This window comes from Antechinus flavipes, chromosome 1 (assembly GCF_016432865.1).
Source record: "Antechinus flavipes isolate AdamAnt ecotype Samford, QLD, Australia chromosome 1, AdamAnt_v2, whole genome shotgun sequence".
NCBI classification, from domain to species: domain Eukaryota; kingdom Metazoa; phylum Chordata; class Mammalia; order Dasyuromorphia; family Dasyuridae; genus Antechinus; species Antechinus flavipes.
The window spans coordinates 331,215,922-331,243,580 of NC_067398.1; the positions used below are offsets into that span (position 1 = coordinate 331,215,922).

The 27,659-nt window shown below is 37.2% G+C and overlaps 1 protein-coding gene across 2 annotated transcripts in view; it reads left to right on the forward strand.

Annotated features, from left to right (window-relative positions):
- The first annotated feature begins 11,020 nt into the window (after positions 1-11,020).
- Positions 11,021-27,659, forward strand: part of CACNG3 (calcium voltage-gated channel auxiliary subunit gamma 3) — a 120,143-nt gene continuing 103,504 nt past the window's right edge. The window contains exons 1-2 of one of the 2 annotated variants that reach the window (XM_051967399.1): positions 11,021-11,145; positions 11,837-12,453. In XM_051967399.1, coding sequence (XP_051823359.1) covers positions 12,243-12,453 — 211 coding nt within the window. In that variant the 5' untranslated portion in view covers positions 11,021-11,145; positions 11,837-12,242. Of the gene's footprint in view, positions 11,146-11,753; positions 12,454-27,659 lie in introns of those variants that run through there. The other variant, XM_051967407.1, reaches the window with a different exon arrangement.

Sequence of the window (27,659 nt, forward strand, 5' to 3'; positions counted from 1 at the left end):
TGAGGAGGTAAGCATTATTTACAGAGCAAAATGGGTATTCTGATAAATATTTAACCACCAGACTCTCAGGGAGTTGGGATGAAGAGGGGAATGTATGAACATATTCTTTTAAATTTAATCTGTATTATTGACACTTACTTAAGTATAGGTAGTAAAACAATAATAACAATAAATCCAGCCCTGATTTACAAGTTGGCTAATTTGAAGCGTAAATGCTCACACTAAAAATTTAACAATTAGTTTCCTAGTTGGAGCTGGATCCAGCACACCTCTGTAATGAGCTGTGGTATAGAATGTTTCATTTACAATTAAACAAAATCATTGTGCCAGTTTCTTTCATTTGCTCATTTTTCTTTGTTATGAGGGAGGGTTCTGTTGCAGGGAGGGACTTGGACAATGAACATGCCATTTAAAAATCAATTGAATACCTATTTTTCAAAAGCACATTATAATTTGTGGAACTAAACATTTTGAGTGCATTTGAGTTTTTAACCCATCTGTATGTGAACAGGCCCCAACTACTAGCTTCTACTGATTTTTTTTCATCTGACTGATTTCTGCTACCCTTGCTGTCCTCATTATCTTCCACAGCAAACAGTCATCCCTACACAGCAGACAGGTAGGTACCTGAATCTAGTGGCATGGGGAGCCTGATACCCTTCGTTGAAGCAAGAATCTTGCTTAAATTGGGCTGCATCAATGCTAATATTAGCAAGGAAAGCACCATCCAGATATGTCTTCCTATTCTTGCTTTATTCTAAGGGTGCCAGACACCAGGCAAGCATATCAATCAGCTAATTAGACAAATAACCTATATCTTAGCTGGTAATAATGATCTATGGAGCTTTACCCCAATGGGGACTGAGTTTGTTCTTGGGGCTGTATGATGATCCAAGAAATAAAAAAGACCTAAGCTTCATAGTATGCAAGTCATTTCCTTAAATCCCACCATGGCCATAGGGAGATGAGGGGAGAAAGGATCTGTCCCTCCTCCTTTCCAGCAAATCAAGCTTCCTTTTGGTGATCTTTTTTCTCTTCAAGTGTATTTTTGATATTCATTTTAATGTCTTCTGCTAAATCTCTCCTATATGTGCAGAGGGGAAAGTGGATGACATCGTATGATTGACATGATAACTTAAATTCTAGTCTAAGTCTCTCAACTCCTATCCTGAGGGTTACTCCAGGTCAGACTTCCTTAGACATTGTCCAGAGCTCTCAAACAATTCAGAACAGTCCTTGACTTCACAGCCTCTCTTAAGGATTACTTCAAGCTCTACTTTTCCTCTACAAATTACTAAGTAGCCAACTTCCACTGCCAAGTACCTCCCTGGATCTCTTCTTCCATAGGGATTACCTTAAAGCACATTTCAGTCTTAAATTCTCCCTAGACAGCATCCCTGACTGCTACTGACCAGTTAAATAGAAAAATAAAGCACAGTAAGTATTTGCTAAATTTCTTTTGTGAAGAAGGAAGATATCTGAGGAAGAGACATAATACCCAAGTTTTCTTTGAAGTAAATCTTCCTTCTGTCCTTTCTGCATCCAAAGACTCACCATCATACCCTACAGATATTTTTGCCTGCTCATACATGGTTTGCAAATGAAAAAAAAAGAGGAAAAAAGTACCCAGGATGGAGACTTTCTCATTGGTGGGAAAGGAAAAGAACACAGGCTTGGGAACTAAAGATGTGCAGACGGTTAAGGAAGAACACTGAACTTTGAATAGGAAAGAGTGATTTTGAAAGTCTCTAATTCTAACAAATTATTTAATCTCCCACATTCTCAATTTTCTTATCTATAATATTAATATTTAAAGAAGTTATTAATAATTACAGAACCTGACTCACAGGGTAGAACTTGAGACCACTGCCTCCTCATTCTCCTCTGACATATGTGACCAATCCTCACTGTATCATCCTTATTTCCCTCATGAACTGAACATGATCCCTAAAGTTCTGTTCTGGCCTCTCATCTTTTTTCTCACTCTATTCTCTCCTGGCAACCTCATCATCTTCCTTGGGTTTAAATATCATCTATATGTGAAGGTCATACAGATCTATCCAGTCCCAGTCTTTTCCCTGAGTTTCAGTGTAGTATGACAAATTGGACTTTTCAGGCTAGACATCTCAGATACATCTTCCACAAACGGAACATGGCCAAAATAGATCTTATTTGTTTTCTATCATTTTCCAAAGTCATCTTATTTCTATTGAAGGTATCAATACTCTTACTATAATGCCAGAGAATCTGAGGCAAGATTAGAGAGTTTTTATCGAATGTGAGATTCCAAGGATTTTTATGGGGCTCTAGCGATCAGGAGACACAAAGGTGGGGGGGGGGTGCATAGAGTGAGCACTGGTGAGAGGGAATTTCTAGGAATGGACCATAAATCTGGTTCTGATGGATTGGGGGATGAGGACCATAAATTCTTGATAACTTAGGAGGATTTAGGAGTCAGGGTGTCTGAAATAGAAGATCTCCCCCTTATCTGAGATTAAACATTTACAATTTATGATGCTAGAATAGCCAGTTATAACAGTCCTAATAGTCAGAAAGGAAAGGGTTGTAATCAGGGGGATTGAGGCAGAACAATTCAGTAAAACTGAAGTAGAATAATTTAGGAAAACTGAGGCAGGACAATTTAGGGAAACTGAGGCAGAACAATTTAGGGAAACTATGGCACAATATTACTTTCTCCAGATTTTAACCTGATTATTAATCTTGACTCCTCATTCTTTCTTACTATCTCACTCCACTACTCAATAAATGAGTAGCTTCTGATTCCCTCTGTAATAAAATATAAACCCCCCTTGATTAGTCTTAAAACTCTTCACAACATGGCCTGAATCTATCTTTCCCATTTTGTTGCCCTTGACTCCCTCTTCCACATGATATGATCTAACCAAACTGCCCTCTTTGTTTATCAGGCATGACTCTGCATTCCCATATCTGTGTTCACTTTGGATTTATTCTTTTCCTTTTAGATTCAGCTTAAACATTGCTTACTACACAAAGTCTTCCCTGATATCTCCAACTGCTAATGCCTTCCCCTCTGAACTTATTTATTAGTATTCATTCTCATATTCAGAATATCTTAATATTTTTCTTGTCTTTTCTATTAGAATGTAAGCTTCTTGAAGTGGGACTGTTTCATTTCTTTGAAACCTAACATATAGCATATTACTCAGAACACTTAGAACAATTTGATGATGATTAAAATCACACACACACACACACACACATACACACACACGTGTGTGTGTGTGTATAATATAAAAATATATATGTAAATAATGATTTGTGAGCCACAAAAAGTTATAGAAATTATCATATGAACAAAAGTAATAATGTAGCTATTGAACCAGGGAATTAAGAGAAGTTGGGCTCACTTCCATTTATAATGTGGATAACTTTTATTATAAAATTTTGTGACTATTTCCACATTTGTCATTTTTATTCTATGTTTATTTTTCTGTGACTATGAGTCACAAAGTCTCTTGGAAACTCTGATAGGGATTGAGTTTGGTTCAGGGAATGAATAGAGAATATGGGAGAGTAAGGTCTTTTTGCAAAAGAGAGGAAAGAAACTTCATTAAAAATAACAAGTACTGTGAGAAAGTTAGAAAAAGACCAAATGAACTGATTCCAAGAAATTCAAGGGAGGAAAAAAGCTGTTAGGGGCTCATGACAAAAACATCCATGTAAAAGTCAAGGAATAGGATGGGGATAAGGAAAGATTACATTGTTAAGAAGAGAGGATGTGAGTTGACAGTACTAAATATTTCTCCTATTCATCTCCTGCTCCTAAGCATTTGGAACTATAGAAGCATAGATTCTTATTATTTTAGAACAAGAGAGACTTTAGAAATCATTCAGCCCAACCTTTTCATTTAAGAGATGGAGAACCTGACATCCAGAAAGAGAAATCAATTCTACTTAAGATCTTTCCCTTCAGTATCTGCTGTTTTTCATAGGCAAACTTGGGCAAGTTGTTGTAGCTATTTGTGTTTGCTGCCACCCCTTGTCTCACTTTTCTTACTCTACATTCATGTCTTCCCTGCCCCATTACACTTATTCTTAAGTCTTTTGCTTTCTTACTCTTTCCATCTTCTGGCACTCAGTGAAACCTGACTCTCTTCTGATGACACAATCTTCCTATCTACATGGCTGCACTTTAATTCCCCTCAATTTATTGACTAAGATGCCGGAGTTGGAATACTCCTTGTTCCCCATAGGCAATGAGTGGATTTGAGTGGAAGAAAAATATGCAATAATTTAATTTTAGTATCTATAATAACTAGTGTTATATTTCAGAAATATACAGGGTAGGACTTTAGCTTAATCAACAAAAAAGCAAACATATTAAGTATCTACTACGTGTCAGGCACTTGACATATAAAGAAAAAATGGTCTCCACATACATATGGAGTGACAATCAACTAGTGAATGACTAAACAAATTATGATATATGTATGCAATGAAATAGTATTGTACTGTAATGTTGTGGTACAAGAGCTACCTGCCAGTGGCTGCTGGAGATCTAACTCTGACCTGTAGAATGGATCTCTTCATATGAGAGGATGATGATGATACAAGGAGACTGAGAGGCAGTTGTGTTGTCTGATCTCCCTCTTGCCTCCAATTCATTTCATTCCCAATCCACAAGGAACATCTGAGAAGACTGCTTTGCAACTCCTTCAAGTGTTATGATTCACAGCTGTGAAGACTCTCAGAGAATTGACCTGCCCCTTCACCTAGGCATGGTCCTTAACATGTAAGGAATGATAAGATTTCTACCTTATCAAAGGTTTCTGATTCAACAAAAGCTGTTGTATAATGAGACTACTGCACTGCTAGATTTACATTCTTGCAAACAAAACATGGTAAGAATCCATAAGAAGAGCTTTATCATCTCACTTCTAGTTTCTTCCTTTCAAGAACGATTTGAATTTCTTTGGCATCCAAAGTCTCATAAGTCAATAAAGCTTCAGCTAGATTCTTGTGTTCTTTTGCATGTGTGTTCAGAATGTTTTTTGCTCCTTCGTATGAATCCCTCAGAAGAAGGTTTCAGAGAAACCTAGGAAACCTTCTAAAAACTGATTGCAGAGTGAAGTAAGCAGAATCATTTGAATAGTTTATACAATAACAACAGTATAAAGACAAACAACTCTGACAAACTTAAGAATTCTGATCAATTTAATGACCAGGCTTAGTTCCAGAGAACCTATGATGAGACATTCCTATCAGAGATGTGATAGACTTAGAAGATTAAGATTAAGACACATTTTTATGGACATGGCCAATGTGGACATTTGCATATGTATATTTTCTGCAAGGAGATTGTTTTTCTATTTTTTTCCCTCCCAATTGCAGGAAGTAGCGAGAAAATAAATTGTTGTTCATTGAAAAAATAAATTTCAAAACAACACATATGCTTATAAATAAGTACAAAATATATGCAAGGTTATAAAATTAACTAGTGTAGGGAATTAGCAGGGAGTTTCGAGAAATGACTCTTTTAAGATGTAGTACTTAATCTGAGCCTTAAAGGGAGCTAAGGATTGTAAGAAGAGAGACTTTCCAGTCTAGGGAAATAGTTTGTGCTTTGTGCAAAAACCAGAAATGGAATGTGGCATACAAGGACAGCAAGTTGAATGGAAAGTAGAATGTATAAAGGGGAATAATATGTTGCTTGGAAAGATATGACAAAGTCAAACTGTGAATAACTTTAAATGACAGAGGCATTTATATCTTAGCATAGAGGCAATAAAGAGCCACTGGGTGTTTTTAAATAGGAGGTGACCTGGTCAGATCTGTGCTCTAGGAAATGTTCATTTGGCAATATTTTGAAGGATGTTTTCAGAGGAAAAAGACACTTGAGTCAGGGAGATCAATTAAGTAACTATTGCAAATAGTCTAGAGCATCAGTTCTCAGGCTTTTTGATCTCAAGATCTCTTCATGCTTATAAAAATTATTGAAGACCTTAAAAAGTTCTTGTTTATGTGAATTATATCTAATGATATTTAAAATATTAAAGTTAAAATGGATACTTTAAAAATTAATTCATTAAAATGATAAATCCATTATGTTATTTTAAAAATAGCTTTATCTTTCAAAACAAAACTAATAAAAAATGGCATTGTTTTACATATTTTGGCAAATCTCTGATGTCTGACTTGATTGGTAATAACTGGATTCCATATTTGTTTCTGCATAATTTTTTGGTTTTGGTTTTGGTTGAAGTAGAGGCACACACACACACACACACACAAAAATAACTCAGTATCATACATTTATGTAGGGGGAAAGAAAAGAAAAAATTGAATAGGTAAATCATATCTTATTGTTTTTATGAACATAGTTTTGATTTGAAAGGAGACTCCCAGTAGGCCTCGACACATTCACTGAGAACTATTGGTTTAGAGGAAGATGAGGACCTAAATTAGAATAATAAATTTGTGAATAGAAAAAAAGAGGAAGAACATAAGAGAGGTTGAGGAAGTGGAATTAACAAGATTTGTTAATTGTTTGGTTATGAGGATTGAGGGAGAATGAAAAGTTAAGGAGGTTGGTGAATTTGCAGACCCTCATGACAGAACTAGGAAGTTAAGAAAAGAGGTGAATTTTTGGGAAAGACAATAATTTGTTTTGAGTATGCTGATACTGAGATGTCTATAGGACATTAAGTGAGAAATACCCAATGTAATATGGAAGTTCTATATAGAGATGATAATTATGAATTTATCAACAGAGAGAAGATGAGAAGATGGCCCACATCAATAATCTAGGTTTCACTCATGGATAGAAAGTGAGGCATAGATTGAAGGAAGAGGAGAAGCAAAAGGCTAAGGGGAAATGAAAGAAGGAGAGAAAAAAAGAAGAGAAGGAGGAAGGAAACTGGGAAGGGTGGAAGAAACAGAAAGGAACAGAGAAAGGAAAAGGGAAGCTTAGAAGGAAAAAGAAAAGGAGGGAGAGGGAATCAAATAGAGAGAAATGAAAGAATAGAAAGGACAGAACAAAGAGAAAAGAAAAATGACAGAGAAGATAGAAGAGAAAAGGGAAAAACAAAAGATAGTGGTAGAGAAGCAGGAATATAAAACAGAGACAGAAAAAAAGAGGAAGAATCTCAGGTAGATGTGTTTTTTTAATATGGATCTTTGAAGTGATCAGTATAGGGAGAGGAATTCCAGGTCAAGAGACTCTCTATAAAGCAGGTTAGCAATTGTTCTACAAATTATAGTTTTAGAGATTTGTCTAGGAAACTGAGAAGTTAAATGATAGGCAATACTTATTATAGGCAGGACTTGAACCATGTCTGTCCCTGCTACTCTATTTGTTAGGACTATTGGACTGCTCCATGAAAACAGGGACCAAAGTTCCTTGAATGTATAAAACAACATCTGTCACAATAGATAGCTAAAAATGCTTATTGAAATGAATTAAATTCAGACTAAATGAATTGCCAAAAGGGCTCTTCCAGGCCCCATCTCTGAGATTATTCTCCTGGGCAATAAAAGGCTTCGGTTTGAATGAGAGGGATGGTATAAAAGAAGAATACTTGGTCTCCTCCTCCTCATCACTTCAAATTTAGTTCCAACATATAGAGGGTAACTTTGCACTACAGAACTGTATTATTTATCCCTTCTGTGACAACATCTCATTTAATCAAAGGAGTATTTTCATTAGCACCTGGAATTGAACTTCTGGGTTCACCTGCAAAGGCATGAAATTTTTGCTGAAGTCTCCTCTGGCTCCAAAAGGTCATCATAAAATAGTGCTTTCTGATTTTTTTTGAGAATCTGTCCAGTTGGTAAAGGTAGACTTCATATTTCAATTAGTTTGAACCATATCTTCTGATACTACCTACTTTACCTACTACCCTATCCTAACTAACGTTTTGTGTTCTATAACATAATTCATTCTACATCCTATATCTTCACTGTCTTCTCTCAGTCTTTCTCTCTCCTTCTCCAAAAGAACATCTATTTTCCATGCATTTTTCTATTCAACAGGATAGCCTGTGATAATATTAGATTAACATTTATATAGTGCTTATTATGTGGCACCATGATAAACATTTTACAATTACTATCTTCATAATACTGGAAAGTAGTGTTATTACTACTCCCATTTTGCAGATAAGGAAACTAAAGCAAACAGAGGCCAAGAGTCACACAGCTAGTTAGTTTCTAAAATCAGATTTGAACTCAAGTCTCCCGACTCCAGGTTGGCATTCTATCCACTGGGCCACCCAGCTGGTTCTTTTTATGCCTATGACCAATATGTAAATTGCATGGTACAGACAATAAATGCAAAAGGAGCTAGAGGAAGAAGAGATCATTAGGATCAGAAAGCTGCTAGGTAGAAGTAGACTCTAATATCCTTGAAAGCTGGGCTATAGCATTCTCCAATTGAAAAGTGGTCAAAGGATATAAACAGACAATTTTCAGATGAAATCACTATGGATCAGAGAAATGCAAATTAATACAACTCTGAGATACCACTACATACCTGTCTGATTGGGTAAGATGATAGGAAAAGATAATGAAGGATGTTGGCAGGGATGTAGGAAAACTAGGACACTGATACATTGTTGGTGGAATTGTGAATACATCCAGCCATTCTGGAGAGCAATTTGGAACTATGCTCAAAAAGTTATCAAACTGTGCATGCCCTTTGACCCAGCAGTGTTTCTATTGGGCTTATATCGCAAAGAGATACTAAAGAAGGGAAAGGGACCTGTATGTGCCAAAATGTTTGTGGCAGCCCTCTTTGTAGTGGCTAGAAACTAGAAACTGAATGGATGCCCATCAATTAGAGAATGGCTGAATAAATTGTGGTATATGAATGTTATGGAATATTATTGTTCTGTAAGAAATGGCCAGCAGGATGATTTCAGAGAGGCCTGGAGAAACTGATACTAAATGAACTGATACTAAGTGAAATGAGCAGAACCAGGAGATCATTATACACTTCAACAACAATACTATATACACTATGATCAATTCTGATAGATGTGGCTCTCTTCAAAAATGAGATTCAAACCAGTTCCAATTGTTCAGTGATGAAGAAAGCGATATACACCCAGAGAGAGGCCTGTGGGAACTGTGTGGATCACAAGATAGCATTTTCACACTTTTTGTTTATGTTTGCTTGCATTTTGTTTTCCTTCTCAGGTTTTTTTTTTTGCTTTCTAGATCTGATTTTTCTTGTGCAGCAAGATAACTGCATAAATATGTATACATATATTGCATTTAACATATATTTTAACATATTTAACATGTATTGGACCACCTGCCATCTGGGAAGGGGGTGGAGGGAAGAAGGGAAAAATTTGGAACAGAAAGTTTTTCAAGAGTCAATGTTGAAAAATTACCTATGCATATGTTTTGTAAATAAAAAGATTTAATAAAAATAAACAAACAAAAAAATGAACAAATAGCTATGGGACAATCTTTTAAAAAGAAAAAAGAAGAAGAAAAGAAAGTTGGGCTAGGAAAGTAGCAGTATAAGTTGGTCCAGTAACAACAAATATACATTTATTTTGTTTTCTGTGAGTCTTGAAGAATCTTAGGACTGGAATAAATCTTAAAACAATAGATTGTTAGAGCTGAAAAGTTCCTTAAAACATAAAATGTAAAAGATGTAATGAATTTTAGAATACAAAACACAAAATATAAGAACTGGAGAGAACATTAGAATACACAATGTTAGGACTTCAAGGGATCTTAGAGATCAGTTGATCCAAACTCTTAATTTTATAAAAGAGATGGGAAGTAAGATTGACTGTTATGAAGCAAAATGGACTTTTTTGACCAAGCTTATTTTAGAAAGTTTTTCAAAGATTATTTTTTTTTAAATTTTGGTTAGAGAATCTTAGCTACATATTGATCTGGTTTGTGTATCACTCAGTTTGGGAATTATTGACATTCCTCAATTGACTTATGGGTCATTTTGTTTTGCTATGGCATTATTTTAAAAGAAAATTATTAACCATGTAATAGTAAGTTGTCATTCTAAAGGTGACACATTCTCCTCCTCCTACAAAAATCTCATTAACACAAACCTACTTCATTATTTCCTTTCACATCTTGATTGTCCCTAGGCTTTAACAGCCACAATGACATTGCTGGTATGGTTTTTACACTGGATTGAAGCCAGGAGACCTAGGTTCTAGATTATTCATTTTCTAAATCAGTATCTTATTTTCTTAATTTGTAAAATGACAGGTTTGAACTAGATTATTCTTGAGGTCTTTTTTCAGTTTTTATGTTTGATGCCCTGAAGTAGAGCACAGAATTGTACAATGCATTGGAACTATTTCCAATTTGAACCTGGAATCAGATGAGATTCCTGATTTGTAATATGACTACTTATTGTGGTTCTGGACAAGTCACTTAACCTCAATAAAGCTCTTTCCTCATCTGTTAAATGCATAATTTTACTGTTTAATCTCTTAGGACTGTTAAAAGAAAAGATCCTTATAAACTTTAATGTGGACTCTTTAAATATGTTATTATTATTATTATAAAATTTCCTCTAACTTTGACATTCAAAGTTCTATGATGCTTTTCTTATTGAATTTAAAGAAGGTATGTAAGGGTTTTTAAAAATCTGTTAACTATGAATGCTTCAGATGCAAAAATCTGATATTCTGTTAATTGGTTTCTAGTGTGAGAAAATGAGAGATAATGTTGCAAAGGTAATCTACAAAGACACAAATTCCTCTGGCCATTCAATATATGTGTATGGATATAAATGTACATATATATATGTATGTATTATATACTTATATAATTATTTGTGTATATGTATATACTGTGTGTTTATATATGTTTGTGCATATATATATAAACATATACATACACACATTTATGTGTGTAAACCTATAGAAATACCATATAGGTTATTGTTGTCATATGTGGTGTTAGCCAGAACTCCAGAGAAAGAAGGGTAGACATCTTGGTTTGTTTTGTGGGGACAAATTGAGACAGACTACACACAGCTGTGCTGACAGCACTTCTTGCCGGGCTGGTAGAGCGCCCCAGAGCAGCCTGTCCCTTTAAGCAGGAGTCTTCTCTTGGGTTTCATTCTCCGCATCAGTGGGCTCTGGTGGAGCCCGCAGCAAGATGTAAACTTAACTGGTAAGTCAGGGGTTTGGGGGGGAGGGAGCTTCCTACTGCCCTTTTGGCCCCAGAAACTTTGGTGTTTTGGTGGGATTGAGGCTGTTGGCCTCTGGGAACAGGAACCAGAGCAGTCTGCACTATTTTAGCCATCACCTATACAATACACACACACACACACAGTCACCTCATCACCCCCAACCCATCCCTAACACCTCACAACTTCAGTCCGGTGACTGGTTAGCAGAATAGTGGCAGCTGTACATTCAGGACCATAGACAGATCCCTTTGCCTTCTAGTCAGGTCCAGCTGGCTATGTCCCCTGGACAGCATCTCCTCCTCGACTGGGCGGGGGCTTTAGGAACATGCAGATAGCTTTTCCTGAGGCTGGGAAAGGCGAGGGCACTCCTCTCAAGGGCTGGTCCCCATAGCTAAAATAACAGCTATTTTTTGCCATCCGCCCTCACCACTCACCCACCCACCTCCCCACGCTCTTCTCTCTCTTCTCTGTTTCTCTCTCTCTCTCTCTCTCTCTCTCTCTCTCTCTCTCTCTCTCTCTCTCTCTCTCTCTCTTCTCTCTCTTCTCTGTTTCTCTCTCTCTCTCTCTCTCTCTCTCTCACACACACACACACACACACACACAAGCGCGCACACGCACGCACACAGTCCAGTTGCCACCTCTCTGATTCTCTTTTGCCTGGATCCTCCCCAGACAGCCAAGCATCCCGGAACCCTCCACTCCCACCACAGGGGCCATGCCCCACACGGAATCCAGCCCTGAGGCCCGAGAGGAATGAAAGGAGTCCCGGGTACTCTGGGGAGGACCAGGAGATGCTGGCAAGCCTGGTGGAGCCCGTCCCCCTCGGAGGGGAATAGAGAAGGCGGCGGGCTGGAGAGAGACCATTCCCGGACAGGCAGCACCAGTCCTAGCTTTGCCAAAGCCCCAAGCAAGGGAAGAACCTGCTGGTTTGAAGAGCTTGCCCTGGGATTTCGGAGGGTAGCAGCCTGCCCCAGCTGTCTAGCTGTGGGGTAAGTCAGCTCCCTCCCATCCCCGCCCCGGACCCCCGCCCTCCACTTCTTCCCCCACCCCCCAATCTACCAGCGTACCATGAAGAATTATGAGGATGTGTGACAGAGGTATCCAGATGTTGATCACCACTGTGGGAGCTTTCGCTGCGTTTAGTTTAATGACCATTGCGGTGGGCACAGACTACTGGCTGTATTCCCGAGGCGTATGTAGGACTAAGTCTACAAGTGATAACGAAACCAGTCGGAAGAACGAGGAAGTCATGACCCATTCAGGGCTTTGGAGGACCTGCTGCCTGGAAGGTATTTACATCTTTCCTCACACTGACTCTCAAGGTTTCCCAAACGCTATCGAGCCAAGGGATGGGGACAGGAGGGGGTGTGGAGTGGGAGGTGGAGGATGCGGGAGTGTTTAGTTTAGGGCATTGCTGAGATTTAGCTGTCCAGTACTCGAGCTAACTGAGACTATAGACTCGGAATGGTATCAAGAGATGTGAAAGCGGTGTGAGGTGGAGAGAATGGCTCCATGCTGGCCTGGGACGCCACAGGACTGTAGGTGGCAACGGTGTTTAAGGAAGTCATTTGCCAAAGCCCAGATCTTTTCAACGTCTTTCAGGCTTCTCTGAGCTTGGGGGGGGGGTGTAGAGAGGAAGGGGGAGGTGTTGGCTTCCAAGGTCCTCCCTGTACTAGTTGTCATCCGCATTTGCCCGCCAGGAGTTATCCAGAGAAAGCATTCTCCTGAAAGCTCACGTTTACATAGCGCTTCAGAATTTACGAAGTGCCTTTCTCCCAACAGCCTTGGGATACAGGCAAAGGAAAAAAATTGAGGTTCAGAATAACTTGCCCAAGGTCACAGAAATATTTAGTGGTCAACTGGGCAGCTAACTAACCTAAGACTTCTAACTCTACATCCAACATTGTTTCCATTGCATCATACTGGGGACAGTGTATGACAAGAATTGTTTTCCATCCTTTTCTATAACAGAAACCCTAAATAGTGTAAATTTTTCCAAAGTGGGTGCCTTTCATCCACCCTTTAAACCTATAAATCCCTCCCTATATTCCCATATCTTACACCCTTCAAAAACATACACTGTCATGGTAACTTACACTCCTGCTAAACCCAGGCATACACACACATAATAGCTTAGGAAAAACTTCATTGTCTTTCCCTCCTATTTCACATCAGGGTATCAACCACCCACTGCTAAATCAAAGGAAGCTGAAACCTCAGTATTCAGGATGACAACTCCCAGGAAACCATCTATTGCCAAAAAAGTAGAGTTTTTTCTTTCCTCCAATCTCCTATTCTTACAAACACACACACACACACACACACTTGTCCTTATGGACACTTTACATTGTTGGAATACTTTGTAGGTAGTGAGCTACTTATCATTGGAAGCTAAAGCATGGCCACTTGTTGGGGTACGTCATCTAAGCAAAGAATGCTTTGTCAATGGATTGATTTAGATGCTCTGTGAGGTCACTTCTGTGATGCTATGATTCTACAATTCTAATATTCTGTGATTCTAAGATTTGGTGGTTATGGGATTTTTAATATTCTATAAATCTAAATGTAATGTTTCTGAGATACCATGACTGCTTCCTCAAGAAGCAGCAGCATTGCAACTGGTTTTTCTAAGTCAAAATTTGTCTTTGGCTTAAACTAGAAGAATATCCTCCAAAAGGTAATTAAGAATATAGGCCAAATATTTGCCTTTCCCAGAGATATTTGTTTGGCTGTGGTAATAGGTCCTGGTTAATCTTTCTTATTATAAAACTTGTTCTTATAAAACTTGTCCTAACTGTAGAAAAAGAGGTTTGAAGGGGGATAGGGCAATGTACAAGTGCCAGTAGAAACTGTTAGGCAGATCGTGTAGAAAAGCAAAGCTTTTTAAGAGATAGAGGAATATCAATCAATCAAAATAAAAAGCCAGAATTAAGGCTCCTTTAGAATCACTGATGAATCTTTGAATAACCTGAAGCAACAACCATAGTGATGGGCACAACTGAAGAAGTCTCTGGAACTACAGCCCAGAATGGTTATCTCCCCTTTCTGGAACTCAAATTCATCATCTTCAAAATGAGGGGATAGGATTAATTGACTTCTAAAGTCTATTCCAGCTTCAACATTCTATGTTCTTTATGTCCAAATGGTCCTTCTGGGTCTAACATCCAATGTGATATGTTCTAAGGTGTTTTTAATTTCTAACAGTCAATTTTTAAGGTACCTCTTATATCTAACATCTCTTGAGTCTATGAAAGCTAGAGTCTTTTCCTTCCCTCTATCCATGTGATTTCTATGCTGATTTGTTCAATGACTGGCATTTACCCACTAACTGAAAAATGTCTGCGTTGCTGTTTGTGTGTAACTTACCAATAGTGATGAATAAAAACCTCAAACCAAGTGAGTGATTAAGAAGGCAGGGAAACGACAACTGTTTCAGAATACTGATGAGAGTCCAACATGGCAACTGTGCTGCTCTTACTGATTAAGTATAAAAGCTTTATGAATGACTTGGAAGCAAGATTAGTTAAAGTAAGACAATTTTAAGAGTTCCATCAATGGGAGAAAATAACAGGTGCAACAAATATAAAGCTGCAGGCACATGAGAAATCGACCAGTCCAAATTCTTCATTTTACAAATGGAGAAATTGAGACCCAGACAGAGGAAGTTATCTGTCCAAAGTCTTGCTTAGTTAAAGAACCAAGTATTCTGATTTGGAATTTTTCCATCGTACAATGCCATTGCTGCAGAGAGGCAGAATATAAAAGCTAGAAGCAATCTTAGGGATCCTAGAGTCAAACATCCCTTCCCCCTCACACACACAACATACATTGTCATTTTAAAGAAACAAGGTAAGAGTGGATGATGACTTGGACAAGGTCATCACGTAGATAGTTAGTGATAAAATCTGGCTCTTTTGGCTTCTAATCCAGCAATCTTTCTAATATACCAAAGGGTTAACATGGCCCTTGCTCACCTTCCTATCATCACCCCACCCCTTGGCAACCTTAAAGACCCATATACACGCTATTATTGTTGTTTTTAATAGCGTGCTTTTCACACACTAATTGGAAAAATGCCTTTGTGCAAATGCCTCAGTAGCTAGTGCTATGACTTCACTTATCAGTGTAATATTACATCATTTCTCAGCCTTCTTCCCATAGTCCTGACACCATGGAAAACTGTTGTCCTGATTGTAGCACAGCTAAAATTACTTCGGTCTTCAATACTACAAATTTGCAGTTTGTGAGGCTGCAGCTGTGAAAAAGCCACTTGAAAAGCAATTTGGTGTAGTAGAAGTAATGCTGAACTGGGAGCCAGGACACCTTGGTCCCATCTCTGTTTCCATATCTTTTAAACGAGGAGTAGTGGAGGATCTTTAAGTCATCTTCCAGTTTTGATGTTTGATGTTCTTTGTCCTGAAGTCCCTACCAACTCTCATCATGTTCTAACGTTTTATGGTTTCTTGCCAGAATACCCTAATAAAAAATACCCTAATTTTTAATTATCTAACACTCTATTGCAACATCAACATTTTATGTTCTCTATTCTAACATCCCTTTCCATATTCATATATTAGTAACACACAAAGCTCTGATATCATCCATTCTTACTTCATCCAAATGGTAGCATATTATTCCACATCAATTTTTTCTCTAAATGTGAGCAAAGCAAAGTGTACAGTGATTGTCTAGTGTAGTCAGTCACATTAGGGAATTTTTGCCTACCACTGAAGCTTCAAAATGCATTGCTGCCAAGGCACCAGGATAAGAATTCCTACCAGGGTCTCAGGTACAGTGGAATCAGGTATGGTTTGCCGCAGCTGCATGCACAGATCCTGGAATGGGGAAAGAAGGCAGAACCAGCCCCTGGTACTAAGATAGTGACTTACCCACAGAAACTGCTCACAACCACAATGTAACAGGCTCATGCTATTTTCTCAATCCATCTGCTGACAAAGAAGCTAGCTTGGGCATCTTCTTAGTTTCCCCAATATTTTCTCTAAGAAAGTCCACTGGGACTTCTCCTCTTTCCTCCTTTTTATTCAGAATCCAGACAATAGAAACAAGAGCTCTCTTTTACTGAGCACTTTGTGGTTCAAAAGAACTTTATACTCATTATTTCACTGGATCTTCACAATGATCTGGTAAGAGTGAAGCAGTCAACAAGTATTTATTAAGCACTTACTGTGTATTAGGCACTGCACTAATCACTGGGGATACAAATAAAAGAAAAATCATTTGCTGCCATTGAGAAGCTCACACTCTAATAGAAAAGATAACATGTAAATAAGTTAATATATACACATGTGTGTATAATAATATGCACATGTGTATATGCATGTATGTAATATGAATGTATATATGCTATTAACAGATACATAATATCAACATGCATTTGTATATCCTATATAATACATATGTGCATGTATGTATACATGTATGTGTTCATTGTGTATGAGATAAATTTGTACGTAATCTCAGAGGGGAGACAGAAAAGGATAGTGTATTATTCATTCCATTTTATGGATAAGGTAACGGACTCAGAAAACTCAAGTGATTTAGCCAAAATCACAAACCTGGAAGGTGGCAGTGTTATCATTTAAACCAATGTTTCCCAATCTAATGTTCTTTCTGTAAAACTGAGTTTCTTCTCAAAAAGGTGTTCATTATCAACCTGGGCAAAGCCCTGGAATATTCATCCCTTCTGCCATGGCATTTTAGGGAGATGAAGAAGAGGAGAATAAATGAGAAATGAGAAAAGTAAAAATATGGCTAATCCAACTTGTTTCCTAGGAGTGATGAACTATCTTGAGAAAGATCTCAACTTGAATCATGTTGATATCTGGACCCAAGATAGTCTTTACTGTATTAAGCATTAATTAATTACACTGTGCTAGGTTCTTGGTTCAAAAGACAAAAATTAAAATAGTTCCTGGCTTCAAGGAGCTTATAATCAACTGGGGGAGAAACTACCAGGGAATGTGTGTGTGTGTGTGTGTGTGTGTGTGTGTGTGTGTGTGTGTGTGTAAATGTAAAATATATATAATATAACAAAATAGGTCTAACAGTTATAAGAGAAGGGAGAGACCAAGAAAAACCTTATGTAGAAGATGTGTTACTGGATTGAGTGTTGAAGAAAACTAGCCATTCTATGAGCTAGAGGGAAGGTAGTCATGAATGCCAGGCATAGAGGATTATTATACAAAGGCAGGAAATGAAATGTTGTGTATGGGGAACAGCAAAATAGACTATTTTAGTTGCAACACTGTGTGTGAAACAGCATAATGTTGCCAAAGCCAATTTGTAAAGGACTTTAAGGGCCAAAGAGAGGAGAGAGGAGATTTTCATAGGTTTTACCTAGATTGAGAGCTTTCTAGTATTCTTAAATGATAATTGTTACTATTTCCATGGTCCTTTATGGTTTTGTATGTTCCTTAAAACAAACCTATGAGACTGATGTTATAAATGCCATTTCTTGCCATTTGATACAAGGTGGAGGAATTAAGGTTCAGAAGGGAAAAGTGATTTCCCTAAGATCACACAACTAGCAAGTGAATGAACTAGGATTTGCCCAAAAGCATTCTGATTCTATAGGGGTAGCTAGGTGGCACAGTGGAGACAGTGCTGGTACTGGAATACAAAGACTCATCTTGGTTAGTTCAAACTTCAGACATTTACCAGCTGTGTGAACTGGACAAGTCACTTTTGCCTCAATTTCCTCATCTGTAAAATGAATTAGAAGAGGAGATAGTAAACCACCCTAGTATTTTTGCCAAGAAAACCTCACAGGGGGTTACAAAAGGTCAAACATTATTGAAATAACTGAACAACAATAACAACATTCTGATTCTATATGCAGCAGCTTATCTACTGTACCACAATGCTTCTTCCCAATTCTATCTGTCAGCAGCATGCAGGGGCACAGAGCAGAACAGGGAGGCAGCAGAGCACAGATATTGACACCTTTAAGCAGCACTCCTCTGGAAGGCTTCAGTAGCATGATGCCATTGGAGATGGAGAAAGTGACCCTCAGTCATCTACCATAGCAAACTAGGGAGCCAAACAATTTGAATATCAGAGACATTTGAGAGCATCCTTCATCAGAGGGTGCTGACTCAGTCACAGATTTCTGAGTTTTCTCCCCTATGTATGACATTCTTTGGCACCCCAAGGGATTTGATCAGCTCAATTAAACACCCGGAGGATGTGTTTAGTGGTTGTGTTCCCTAGGGAGAAGAAGCCTTGTCACTGTTTGTATTTGTTAGAAACTGTGAGAGCAGGTGACATAAAGACAGGGGCAGCACAAGCACGAAGGGAAAGTCCAGTGATTAAAGGAGTGCCCACAGCTAAGTTCCATGCTGTATATCTATCTAACATCTGACTGAGATCTTTCTCCCTTCCTGAGGGTGTTTCCTCCAATGGAGTCCCAAATCTTTGACACTGTCTAATTGATATTTGAGATGCTCTTGAAAATTACTTTGTCATTCTCCAATCAGATGAGTGAGCAGCTCATTGTCTATGATCTCCTTCAAGATGGACCTTAGGTATTACCAAGAGCATTAGATCATAATGCTTACACAATAAAATGTGGATTTACTTAGATTGGCATTCAAGCTTTCTATAGTCTTACTCCAACTGATTTTTCTAGATTTCTTTCACACTACTTACCCTTTACAACTTTGTGTTCCCACCAGATGAAACTATTCTTTATTTCCAATCTCACCTTGCTTTCCCTCTTCTGACTTCATGGGTCAGTACATTATGCTCTATACTGGAGACACTACCCCAAACGCTAATCTTTATCCATTAAAACGTTTGTCTTTCTTTGGATGTGCCATCTCTTACATGAACCCTTCCTTCATCTTTCTTACTCAGTCCTCACTAGAACTGATCTCTCTATCCCTTAATCTCTTGTTCTTTTACATTTGAGCGCTCTTATGTACCAAATTATAATAAAGTAGTATGGGCTTTTCTTATTCCTTTCCCTGATCCATTTTAAGAGAGGGATTTTACAATTCAGCTTGAGACCTTGTTCATCATAGGTACTTTAAACAATTTTGCTGTTAGCCTCACCTCCATGAAAGACCCTGATGGGTCCTAATGTTAGATACTTTCCTTACCTGTACCTCAATTTCCTTAGTAAAATGGATTTGTCTCCCCCTTCTTATTCTTCCATCTTTTTTCATTATGTAAGACTTGTTTGTGCTGAACCAAGTTTTCAGACTGAAGTCTCACAAAGATCATTTCATAATTGTTGTCATCAATCACGCTATTTTCATAGTACCACATGGTCATTTCAAGAATAATCATAATAGGTTACATTTATATTAAGGTTTTACAAAATGCTTTAACCACCATAACCTTATTTGATCCTGTGAGATTTTAAACTATGTTTCAGAGTTTTGTTACAATGTTGTTCCCTTGGAATTTTCTCTGATTTCCCTGTATGATTTTTCACACACACCCCCCGCAAGTCTCTCATAGCACATTATTTGTTGCTCTTCTTATTCTCTCAACATGTTATTTTGTATCTTAGCTATTTGTGTTCATGTTTTGTCTCTCTACTAGTCTGTGAGTTTTAGAAAGGAAGGGAATAATATGTTAGTTAAATATCTCCTGCCATCATGGTGCTCTATATGGATTAGGAGCTTAATATATGCTTCTTTAATTTAGAAGTACCATATAATGAACCAATACCAAAATACTAATGAATAAATAGGGAAAGTGAGGTTCAGAAAAAATGAAATAGCCTGCTTGCTCAGTTTTTAAGTGGCAGAGCCAATATTTGAAAGTTAGCCCTTAGATCCAAGCCCTTTGTTCTTTCCATGGTACTCTTCTCCCTTCCTCTCTTCCAAAGATACTTATGTAGGTCTAATCCTCATCACTACAAGGTTTCCCTAGATGAGGGAGGATTGTGCTACTATTAGGGAAAGAAGAGCCTTTTTAAATCTTCATTTCTATAAATCCAGTTTCATTTTATCAGATAAAGTAAAAACAGCCAGAGTGGGTTTATATGTCTTTTCAGGACCTTTTCCTCTTGCCTTCTTAGAGTATCTGGGGAGCCCTTATGTCACAAAGTGGGAAAATCCAGAGGCAGCATTAAAAATGACAAGGCAAATGCCCCAAAATATTAACTCTCACCATTTCTACAGTACTTCAAAAGTTTACCAAGACACACCATATAACAAGCCTGTGAGATGAGTAGTACAAGTCTTTCAACTCTCATTCTATGGACACAGCAATTGAGAACTCAGCGAAGTTAAATGGCTTCTGCTCCAGAATCAAAATCTTTTTCACTGCCCTAGATAGGGCAGCAGCAGCCCTGGGTTCTACCCCTAAGCTTGTCATAGACTAGCTTTATAGTCTTGAAAATTAACTACATAGTATCAAAGATTCCTCTGATATTCAGTATTCTCAGGTACCTTCTATTGACTGACACAGAAGCAAGAAGCTTATAATTGGCACACATAGTTGTTTGCATGTTATGTCCCCCATTGCATTAGACTGTGAGTTTCTCGAGAGCCAGTACCATATTTTTGTCTTTCTTTGTGTTTCATTGAGTGCTTGGCACATAGTAGGCACTTATTCAATGTTAAGTGATTAACAATCATCTCTGTCCACAATAACTCACATTTATATAGCACTTTAAGGATTGCAAAGTGCTTTAGAGATGCTAACTTATTTGATCCTGATAATTATCCTGTGAGAGACATGTTGTTCTTGTTACTGTTTTATAAATGATGAAAATAAAACAGAGAAGTCAAGTGATTCATCCAGTATCTCTGAGTCTAGTAAGAGTCAGAAAGAGGATTTGAACTTGGGTCTAACTCTAATTCTTACCTTTATTCATTGTCTCACTTAGCTTTTAACAAATCAGGCTTAGAAAACAATTTGGCATAATAGATAGACTGCTACTTGGAATTAGAAAGAATTGGGTTAAAATGAATGTTAAAAATATTTTATATGTAATTGGGGGAAAATAAAATATTTTTAAAAAAAGAATGAGGAGAAATGGAAAAAAAATATATTTACAAGAAGTTTGGCCAGAGATCCAATTCTGCCAAAACACCATAAGAATATTTAAGAATGCAACTTGAAGAAGAACATTAAACAAACCATTTTTAAAATCTGTAAATCTGTCAAGATTTTTATTAAAATTTTAATAATAAAAAAGTATTTTCTCTATTAAAAAAAGAGCTGGGTTCAAATCCATACAATGACCTTTACTAGTTTTTTGATTACTGACAAGTCACTTAATTTCTTGATGAACCTCAGTTTCTTATCTTTAAAATGGGGGTTTTAATATAAATAGTGCCTTTTTCACTGAGTTATTGTGAAGCTTAGATGACATTATGCTAAATGATTTGTGAAACATATATAAATATCAGCTTTTATTATTAGGCAGATAACTATTCTTGGAGGTGGTCAAGGAGTGGACATCCAATTAAAGGGGTGTTTTAGAAAAGGGATTCTTAACCTGGTCCATGAACTTTTAAAAATAAATGTTAATAACTTAATTGATATAATTGGTTTCTTTGGAAACCCTATGTCTTTTATTTTATGCACCCAAAAATATTCTTCTGAAAAGGGATCCAGAGGCTATATCAGATGGCCAAAGGGGTCCGTGAAAAAAAAAAAAAGTGAAGAACTCCTGATTCAGTGGGAAATCCTGCTTCAGGTTACATGATCTAGAGACACTGTTGTTGTTTCCATTTGTTAGTCTTGGTTTTCCCCTTGAGGACCAAGTAGACTAAGTCTATATGACAGTTCATGTCAAAATTATTTAAAGTACTTTCTCAGTAGCATCTCATTAATGTTCTGAACATTGTATGTTTGGAAGGAAGAAATAAAGGAAAACAGGTATTTTTATAGTTCTAATTTTATAAACCTAGAAGCTAAGATACTGAATAGGAAAGTCTAATTAGGATTATAGTGAACTACAAAGACAAACATAGAATTTTAGTTTTCCCTTTCTTAATGCCTTCCCCTCAATCTCTTTCTAGGCAATCTCAATCCTATATAAAACCATTATGTCAACTTGTATAACAATGGTGATAATGATGATAGTGATGATGATATCTAGCATTTGTTTATATACTACTTTAAGATTTGCAAAAGATTTTACAAGTCCTACCTCATTTTTGCCTGACAATAAATTTGTGAGTTAGCTGCTATTATTATTCCCATTTTATGGATAAGAAAACTGAGTCACATAGAAACATGAAGGATAGCCAATAAAAAGGCACAGAGACGAAAAATGGAATTTCCTATATGGAACAAATTAAGCAAGTCAATATGGTTATAACTTGGAGGGAAAAAAAAGAAGAGTAATATGTAAATATCCTAGAAATATAGACTAGAGCCAGATTTTGAGAAAGTTTAAATTCCAAAGACAGGAGTTTGTATTTCATCATGAAGGTAATGGAGAACCACTTCAAGTCCCTTTTAATAGAAGTGACATAATAAAAAATGTGTTTAAGGAATGTTAATTGTACAGTTCTGTGAAAGAGAAAAAGAGGGGAAAAAATTTCTATAATATCTATTAGGAGAGTATAGAATGAGTCCAAGAAGAAGTAGCAAAAGTCTGCTTAAAGATTTGGCCATGTGAGTGGAGAGAAGAAAATTAATTTGAGAGAAGTAAAATCATCAAGAATCAATATTTGGTTGGACATATGGGAGGAGAAACAGAGAGGAGTTAAAGATGGCTCTCTTAGGTCACAAACCTGGGTGAATGGAAATGGCTCCATAAAATAACTCATTCCATGGCACAAACGCTGCTTTTTTGAGATTCTGTGTCCTTCCGTTGGCTCTTCTTCTATGTCCTTCTATATGTGTTTTCTTCCTCAAATAGAATATTTACCCTCTAGGAGCAAGACCTGTTTTGTTTTTCTACTTCTATCCCCAATGCTTGGCACATAGTTAGAGAGCAAAGAGCAGTTCTTTATTCGTTTTAGAGCTGTTTCAGGGTTAGAAGTTCTTCCTTATATTGAAATCAAATCAAGACTCTCTGTAACTTCTATACACTGGTTTTAGTTTAACCCTACGGGGCCAAGCAGAATAAGTCTAATGCCTCTTCCCTGTGACAACCATTCAATTATTTCAAGGGAGAATTTAAGTGTGGAAATTGAAAGAGGGAGTGTATGTGCTAAGGGGTCTGTTCCCTCATTGATGCTTAAGAATTTATAACTTTTTCCTGGATCTAAAGGAAATGGAATTGTAGATAGAAAATATTCTACTATATGATCCACAGTGTGCACTGTACAGCCTTTGAAATGCAGGAAGAAAACCTGGTGAATTACAGCAACATGCTGCAAAGGGGATAACTGTTCACAGTTGCCATTCTGAGCCTCTGTAGACAGTTTCATTAAAAATGCCAGTTCTTAGTCATGCAAATCCACTCAGTGCTGAAGCTTGGTCATTTAGAATCATGTTTAAAACAAAACATTATGACCTTTTGAAAATTACGTGAGAGCAAAACAAATTAGATGTTTATCAGAATAAAACAACCCCTTGGCAAAAGCATAACTCAGAATGTGCACTGGTTTGAGGGGTGTGTATATTTTTAATGATTTTTAGTAAAAGATGCTAGCCTTGGGATGCAGCTGAATTGCTTGAGGTATTTTGAAACAAAATCAAGTGGTTGTGATGTTAATTGGAGCCAAAGGTTTGTTGAGGATCATAGTAATTGGGTCTGCAAAGATCTTTGCTTTGTTTTTCTGTGTCCAATGTGGTCTTTGATATCAAATGGCAGAGTTGAACAGAGGAAAGGACATGGCTGAGATCCTAGTGACCTAGTGGACTCAGGCTGAAACCTTTGAATTAGGCAATCTGCTTGTAATGAATTTTTATTTTGGAGTCCTACCCTTAGAGGGAATACATTCAGACAGTGGACTCTATTAAAATTCTAGGTTCTGCTGTCATCCAGAAGACTTGATTGGGATTGTCCCAGAAGACATTTCCAACTGGGTTAGTGGGGATAAAGACGCATGGCTTGGCCTTTCAAGGAAGCTATATTACAAATGAAGAAACTTCACCAAATCAATTAGTTCTTTAAGTACTCAGCTCAGTTTGTCTCCTTTGATGAGTTTTACCTGACTAATCTCATCCACATCATCACAGAACCTCACAGCTGACATCTAATTAAAGGGCATCTGATGAACAAAGATCTCCTCTACGCCATGCCCAACAAGTGGTCATCTAGCCCTTTCCTAGAAGCTTCCAGTGAAGAGAGATGACTTCTTCCTGTGGCTTGGTGACTTTGATCATTAGAAAGTTTTTTTCCTGACATCGAGCCTTTGTCTCTTGGCAACAATACAAGGTTCCTAGTTCTGCCAAACAGAACGTGCCTAGTCCCTCATCTATATTTCCAACCTCTAAATATTTACAAGATGGTTGGCATGTGCCCTTTCTCTTTTCAGGCTTACTATAACCAGGGCCCTCAGAAAACCCTCACATAACATGAGCTCAGCTCCCTTACCACTTTGGTTATTTTATTCTGGATAAAGTTTAACCAGTGTCTTTCCTAAGATATAACACTCTCCAATTTCCTCCAATACTCCAGCTGTGATAAGAACAGAAGAGTATAGCCAGATCATCACCTCCTCATTCTAGACATGGTGTCTCTTTTGATGGAGGCTAAAATTGTATTTGCTTTTTTGACAGCCATATCACACTATTGACTCATATGGAGCTTGCAGGCCATTTTCAGATGAACTATTTTTGTAGGTAAATTCCACATATGCTTTTATATAGGATGGAGATTGTCTAGAAAGAGATTAAGGGGAGGGCATACAAAAGTTTTGGTAAAGATCCTAACTTTGTCTTATACTAGCTAATTTATTTAAGTTCTTGTGGCTTCCAGCTGTTCATCGGTAAACTATACATGTTCTGTCTACTTCATGTACTTCCTATAAGGATCAAATTAAATAACTGATATTTTTTTTTTGCTATAAGGACCTACAGAGATGTGAGCTATTATTATCACTGAGATTTTTTTAACCTAAATATCTTTTCTCTCTTCCTAAACTATAAACTCCATCAAAGTCTATTTTTTATTTTCTTAGGTCTTCCCACAAGGTCTTGCATAATGCTGGGCACATTGAAGGTACTCTACATATGAATGAATTAATGATGCTGAGGCATAGAGAGGGCATGTAATAGACAACTTCAGAAAAGGAAATCTAATCCCAGTGATTCTATATTTGAACATGTGGGTAGGAAGGAAAGGGTGGGTCTTCACTTGGAATATCTAACTTTAAAATCAGTCATGGAAGAATCCTATTCTTTTCTGATGTCTCTAATGCAAGACTGGCTATTTTAAAGACTCTAAATGGTAAGATATCATTTTTTTAAAATTTAAAACATATATTCTATGGAGGGAGGAGAGGAGGGTAGGGAAACAAACAAAGTTAGTAACTCAAGATTTTCATGATGGAACAAAAATCCACATCAGGAAATTGTTGCTTTCCCTGCTTCCTTTCCCTGTTTATGGAAATTAGTGGCAGAATGGATTGTATAGTGGATCTGGAGTTATGAAGACATGAATTCAAATCAAGTCTCAGACATTTACTAGCTACATCATTGGGCAAGTCAATTAACCTTGTTTGCCTCAGTTTTCTCAACTGTAACATAAACTATAAATATAAAATTAGATTGTTATGAGAATCAAATGAGATTTATTAATATATAAATACTTAACATAATCTCTGGCACACAATAGGTATTATATACATATTTATTCCTTTCTCTAGCCTTCATTTTCTTTTTCCCATTCCCCAGGACTTCAAATCATAGGATGTTCAACTTAAAGAGAATTATAACATAGTCTAAGATACAGAGTACCCTAAAATACAGAGTTTTTGAATATTGGAGCTGAAATGAATTATAGATCATAGCATATTAGACCTAGAAGTAAAAGATGTTAGAATTGTAAGAGATTTTAGAAATCATCTTGTCCAGTGCCATAATTTTATAGATAAGGAAACCGAGACCAAAAGGTGGTGACCACACAGCCAGTAAATGAAAATTTTGAGATTTAAATCTAGCTCTTCTAACTCAGAGTCCAATGCATTTTCCAATGTACCATATTTATACTCTCATAGGAGAGAAAAGACATGCAGCAATAATTCAAAATGATAATAATAGCATTTATGTGCTGTTTGATTGTTTTAAAAAATGCTTGCATTAATTCTTTCACTTGGATCCCATTAAAAAAACCTGTGAGGTGGGCAAGGCAGATATTATTATCCTTATTTTATAAATAAAGAAGCTGAAGCTCCAGGAAGGTAAATGATTTGCTGAAGATCACACAGAAAATCAGTGGCAAGGCTAGGATCCAAAACCACAGTTCCTTAATCTAAATCCAATATTATTTCCTACTACTCTAAAACTTTAGGATGGAAGTGGAAACAGATCTGAGAAAGTTTTATCAAGGATAAAACTACATCAAGGATGTAAGCACCTAAGATGAGCCTTCGAGAAGGGGAAGAATTTCATTCAATAGAATATGTAGTTTATGTGGAGAAGGCTGGGTCAGGAATGATCCATGCCAGAGGAATGTAGGAGTAGGGGTAGTATTTAAGAGACAATACGAATAAGATCACAATGATGGGACAAGGCCTGATGAAACACAAAGAATATGAGCTTCTTGAGAGCAGACATTATTTATATTTTTGGTTTTGCATCCTCAGTACCTGGCACATCATGAGTATTTAATAAATATTTGCTGAGTGAATGAGAGAGAATAAATAGTCTAATTTGGTTAGAACATAGAGTAGTATAATAAAGCTAGAAATATTGTAGAGGACCTTTAATTCTAGATTATACTTGGAAGAGACCCTAGAAATCATCTCTGTCTGAATTGACCATTTCCTTCTAAGATATTGCCATCCTTCTTTCTCATCTCCTTCTTTCTCCTTTAGGAATTTTTGCTGCCTTGTTCTCTGGGGCAACACATCAGCACTGAACAGATTTTCTGATATTTCTTTCTTGAGTTCTATATGGTTCAAGCTATAGCAAGCCATTGTTCAGCCTGAACCAAGATGCAAGGGGGCAAAGTAAGCTTTCATCAGGCACAGAGAGAAGTGCCTTTGATTAAAAAGCCATCCTGCCACAAGAAAGCATGACGGAGGCTGGGCTATTTGCAGTGTCTTGATTCTTTGTTCCTGAACACTGACAGAGCCCAGGCAAATGCTCAGGCTCTGTACAGAGAACAATGCAGTATTCAAATGTCTTACATGTCAGACACAACAAAGTAACTGAACTGCTACTACTCAGCTTAATGATAGGTGCTGCTACAACTTTATATTCTTGCCATCCAGGAAACTTCTAATTTAAAGAGAATGCACCTTGAGGTATTTTTAAATCATTCATTCTCTAGAGAAACCTACTGAAGGCTTGCATTCTGTATGGTGTTGGAGACTTGCACCCATGTGACAAACCTCCATTTTAGCATGAGATTCTTTCCTTAATTTAACTCAATTCACTTCAGCAAACA